Source organism: Chrysochloris asiatica, unplaced genomic scaffold (genome assembly GCF_000296735.1).
Source record: "Chrysochloris asiatica unplaced genomic scaffold, ChrAsi1.0 scaffold00026, whole genome shotgun sequence".
NCBI lineage: Eukaryota > Metazoa > Chordata > Mammalia > Afrosoricida > Chrysochloridae > Chrysochloris > Chrysochloris asiatica.
In genome coordinates, this window is record NW_006408544.1 from 1552318 (window position 1) to 1557409 (window position 5092).

The following is a 5092-nucleotide window of genomic DNA, read 5'->3' on the forward strand; positions in this document are numbered from 1 at the left end:
TTGGGTCAGGAACCTCAAGGTAGGTGGTTCAAATCCACCATTCGCTCCTTGAAAACCCTATAAAGGGTACTTAAAAACAACAACAATATGTAAATAATAAGCTTGAAGAAAGGAGTCCTGGGGAATAGTGCTCATCCTCAATTTGAACCTATCAGCTGCTCTGCTAGAAAAAAATATGGTAGTCGACTTCCTTAAAGATTTATAGCCTTGGAAGCCCTATAGGATAGTCTCCTTTGTCCTGTAGGGTCACTATGGGTCAGAATTGACTCTATGGCAACTGAGTTGGTTTGGTTTTAAGATTGGGGGGGGGGGGGCGCGGTAAAAACAACATATACCATAATGCTAAAGTTGACTGTCTTTGGATATCTGTGGGTGGAAAGAATTCCCTTGCATTTCATTCATTTACAGGTTTTCTGCTTTAATATGAACCACTTTTATTATGGGAGACACATCAATAAAATCATTCTTTGTTAAACCTTAGTTTAAAATACTCTTTCCTTCAAGAAGTCTTCCTTCTTCAATGTCACCCAACTGTCTTCTTCATTCTAGGGTTCACCTTGCAATATAGTTTGGACTCTTAGAAAATTTCTTTTGTTACTGCACATCGGTTTTGTCTCACTAACTACACGGCATGTCTGTTTAGAACATATGCCTTGTCTTATACGACCTGGTGATCTGAGTAGTGGATAAAACCCAAACCAAACCTGCTGCCATCAAGTCAATTCTGACTTTACAGGAGCACAAAGTCTCCTCTTTCTCCCATAGAGTAGCTGGTGGGCTTGAACTGCCAACCATGTGGTTAGCAGTCCAGTGTTCATCCTACAGCTACTCTGCAGAAGTCACAGGGAGCTCCTTTTCTTTTCCAAATCTTTCCCTTACAGACACAGTGAAAGGATGTTTCTGATGCTGGAGATCTGAATTCTGCTCAACACTGGTCAAGTCTCTTTGATCCCCATGTCCCAGAGGATGGCACTGTCACCTTTTGTGACAGGACCAGCTGCCCTCCTTCTTAGGCGTAAGGCCTTTGTGCTAGATGGGATGGAGTCACTGCTCTGCTTCCTAGGGAGAGCTGCCACTTACCCAGGCCAGTGTCATTCTCAAACTGTTTGCCCAGTAAATCTATCTTTTGGAGGCGAGACTGTGCCAGGACTTGGTAGTGATTATTCAGATATTTATGCCAGATCTCAGTGACCTGTTGGGAAAGGAGATGACAATCAGACAAGCAGACCAGTTCTTGGTCATTGGACCAGTCAAGTGGAAAGAGCAGTGCTCCTGGCCAGTTCCCCAAGAGTTTGGAGACTCCCTCTCTAATTGGTCCTGGAGACAGAGGGAGCCTTTGGAACCCAAACAAATTTGGCCAAAGTGAGTGTGACAAGCAATGGGCTGCAAAATGCATGTGCCAGGTAGAGCTGGAGGCATCCTGACAGCTTAAAGAACAATGACTACCTGTGTGGCGCCATGGGTTAGTGCACTGGACTGCAAAGTCATGTGAATCGCAAGGTCAGCAGTTCAAGCGCACCAGTCACTCCTTGGAAACACTATACAAGATCACTATGGGTCGGAACCGACTTGACGACACTTAACAACAACAAACCAATTGCTGAGAGCATACATGCTCAACCTTTCCAAGCACACAACAACCACAGTCTTACAACATCTGCACTGAGGTAATTATGCTTATGATACCCATTTTGCAGAAAAGTAAATTAAGTCCTCAGAGGAGTTAAGATTACCCTTGACTTCCGGTAAGAAGTGGTAAGTAGTACAGCCAGGACGTAAACTCAGATCTGCTTGTTTTTCAGTTACACCATACTACCTCTCCCTGAACACTGGGTCCAAATCAGGACCCCGCAGTGACAGCAGGAGGACCTGAATCACACACAGAAACGGCCACTTGCTAAGTGACTTCCTGATAAATGACTGGTACTATACAAACATAAGTGACATTTTAACATGTTGGAGAAAGTTTTCAATCTTTTACATGCAAAGATGAAAAATTTAAATTATTCTCATATTCTTTGATCCCTTCACAAGACTTTTCAACAGTGAATTTCTCTTAAAAAGCTCTCCTTCCCCAACATACCCCAATATGTCATCATTAGTGTGCTGCTATGGATATGACCATTCATTTGGCAATCTGTTTGGAGAAGTTTGTTTTTCGGTGATTCATTATTTGGTAATCACTACATGGAGTCCAGAGTCCTGGTGTGGCGCTGTAGGATAAAGCACTGGACCGCAAGGTCAGTTTGAACCACAAGGTCAGCGGTTGAAATTCACCAGCTGCTCTTCAGAAACTCTATATAGGGTTGCTATGAGTCAGAACCGACTCGATGGCACTTAGCAACAACAGCAATATGGATGCTTAAGACTAATCTATTTTGGTAGTGGTGAGACAAAGGAATGAAGCATGTCATAGATCAGCTCTATGACTGTGGGCAAGTCACTACCTCCCTCTGTGCCTCAATTCATTCATGAATGGTTTGACATGAGTTGCAAGGTACCAGGCCTAAATCTCAAAGTTCAGCTCCCACCTTCCCCACTCACCTTGGTATACAGTGTGTCTGCCAGGTCCAACTTGTTAAGGCTATGAAAGATATTAGCCAATTGGAAGTAGCCTCCTGAGGTCCTGATGTTCTCTGTTCCAAACGCGCTACTGGCAAAATATATCTGAGCAGGAGGAAGAAGGAGAGTGCTGGAGTTCCTTTTGAAAAATCACATATCTGATAAAGACTTGTAACTAGAATATATACAGAACTTTTATAACTCAATAATAAAGAGCAAAGGATCTGAACAGATATTTCTCCAATGAAGATATACAAATGGTGAACAAGCACATGAAAAGATGTAAAATATTGTTGGTCATTGTTGTTGTTGTTAAGTATCGTGGAGTCAGTTCTAACTCATAGTGACCCTGCACAGGGTTTCTGAGGCTGCAAATCCTTACAGGAGCAGAAAGCCTCATCTTTCTCCTATGGAACAAACAGCTGGTAGTTTCGAACTGTTGACCTTGAGGTTAGCAGCCCAACTCATAACCACTACGCTACCACAGCTCCTTATTGTTGGTCATTAGGGAACTGTAAAATAAAACTACAATGAGACTATCACTTCACACCGTCCAGGGTGGCCAGAATAAAAATGATGGAAGATAGAAAGTATTCATAATGATGTGGACAACCTGGAATTACAGGTTCTCAAAACATAGAGTTAACATGTTGTTGTTGTTGTTAGGTGCTGAGGAGTCACTTCCAACTCATAGTGAACCTAATGTACAACAGAGTGAAACATTACATGGTTCTATACAATTCAGGGATCCCACTGCTAGGTACCTGCCTGAGAAATGAAAACATGGGTCCACACAAAGACTTGTATGAAAATGTTCACAGCAGCTAAGAACGATGAACAATAGGAAACTATTGTCAACCCCACTCCAAAAAGGATAAGGGAAGAAAATAGGGTGGCCAGGGACCAGCAAGAGATATAACTGTGAAAGTGGGCCATCTGACATGAGTTGTAACCATGGAGGAACGCTGTCATTGCCAAAACTGGAGTGGGGTTGGAAGGGAGAAGAGAGAATAAATACTTCGATCTTTCTCTCTTCCCAATCTTCACTCTGCGGACATGTCTCCTGCTCTCCAAACTCAGGAGAGTCCAGGTTGTGTAGTTCATAGAGGTCAGCTCCTAGGGTCCACAGCAGGGCAGAGAATGGATTTGGGGCAAGAGAATATAGAGAAGAACCAGCATGTGAATATATCTGTGACTTTATGGGCATTGTGCATTGTCAGGCATGCAGAGGGAGGGAGAGTTGGCCAGTGAAAAGGTTGAACAGAGAATTGACCGGCATGGAAGCTTTACCTTTTAACCTAATCCAGACTTCAGGCTCGGGAACACCTACTCTCTGGTGCCAATATTGAAATCCTAACAGAAACCTCATCAATTTTGGAAGAACAGCCCAATCATAACCTCATCATCTATGTAACATTTGTACAGAGTTTTACAGTTTATAAAGCATTTTTATATACACTGTTGTTGTTAAGTGCTGCTGAGTAGGTTCTGATTCATAGCGACCCTGTAAAGGGTTGCAGAGGAGTGGCTGGTAAGCTTGAACTACCGACCTTGCGATTCAAACTGGCCATTGTCTGGAGTAGGTACTGATGTTACTTATAAAAATACAAGGCAAAGTGCTGTACGCATATTGTCCTGTTGTTAACCTTTGCAATGACCTAATGAGGCAAAGACTACTTTATTATTTCTGTTTCTGGTGATGACAAGTGATGAAAGAAGGCTCAGTGGAGAGGTTAAATCATGTGCCCAAGGCTGCGTGGTTAGTGAAACAATAGGGCTGTCCTTGAAGCAAAGGCTTTCATGTAGTCAGTGCACTGCTCTGCCTCCCTTATTATCCTCAGAGCAAATGAAGCTCTGGGAAGTGATGCCAAGGCCACGCAGCCAGGAAAAGGGAAAAGCTCCAACTTAGGTTGTTAGAATTGTGTTCTTGCTAATGCCTCCCCTCCCCCCCCAACATAGTCAATTACAAACAAGAGTTTTAGAGAAATGCTCAGTAAAACAACAACAACAACAACAAAATTAAACAGTCGTTCTCATTAAGATTTAGCATTTTTACGTCATTGGCCAGATGATAACGGGCTTCTTCATAGTTTTTCTTAGCCATACAGAGAAGTCCCAGGTTCCGATGTAATAAAGAATGGGTGGCATTGCAGCACTCGGTTGATTTGAGGACTGTCCACTGGGCTTGCGACAGATATTCCTCAGCTTGGATGATTCGACCCAGACCTGCCCAAAGGAAGTACGTTAAAATTCATATGCTAGCCAGAGGACCCAAGATGCTACATAGGTAGGTCTTCATGCATTTACTCATTTATTTGTTGATACACAAAACTTATTAATGTATACTCACAGCAGCATTATTCATAATTACCCAAAAGTGGAAACAATCAAAATGGTCATCAACTGATGTATCGATAAACAAAATGTGGTATATGCTTACAATGGAACATTAAATGGCCTTATAAAGGAATGAAATGTTATCAGGACTGATTGTGAGAGTTGGAATGTAAAGGTAGATGTTTTATAGCAA

The 5092-nt window shown here is 42.5% G+C and overlaps 1 protein-coding gene across 1 annotated transcript in view; it reads right to left on the bottom strand.

Moving 5' to 3' along the window:
* The window catches only part of ZMYND12 (zinc finger, MYND-type containing 12), a 58747-nt gene that overhangs the window by 6525 nt on the left and 47130 nt on the right, over positions 1–5092 (bottom strand). The window contains exons 4-6 of the mRNA XM_006839827.1: positions 4619–4788; positions 2545–2667; positions 1081–1192 (exon numbers count right to left, since the gene is read on the bottom strand). Coding sequence (XP_006839890.1) covers positions 1081–1192; positions 2545–2667; positions 4619–4788 — 405 coding nt within the window. The remainder of the gene's footprint in view (positions 1–1080; positions 1193–2544; positions 2668–4618; positions 4789–5092) is intronic.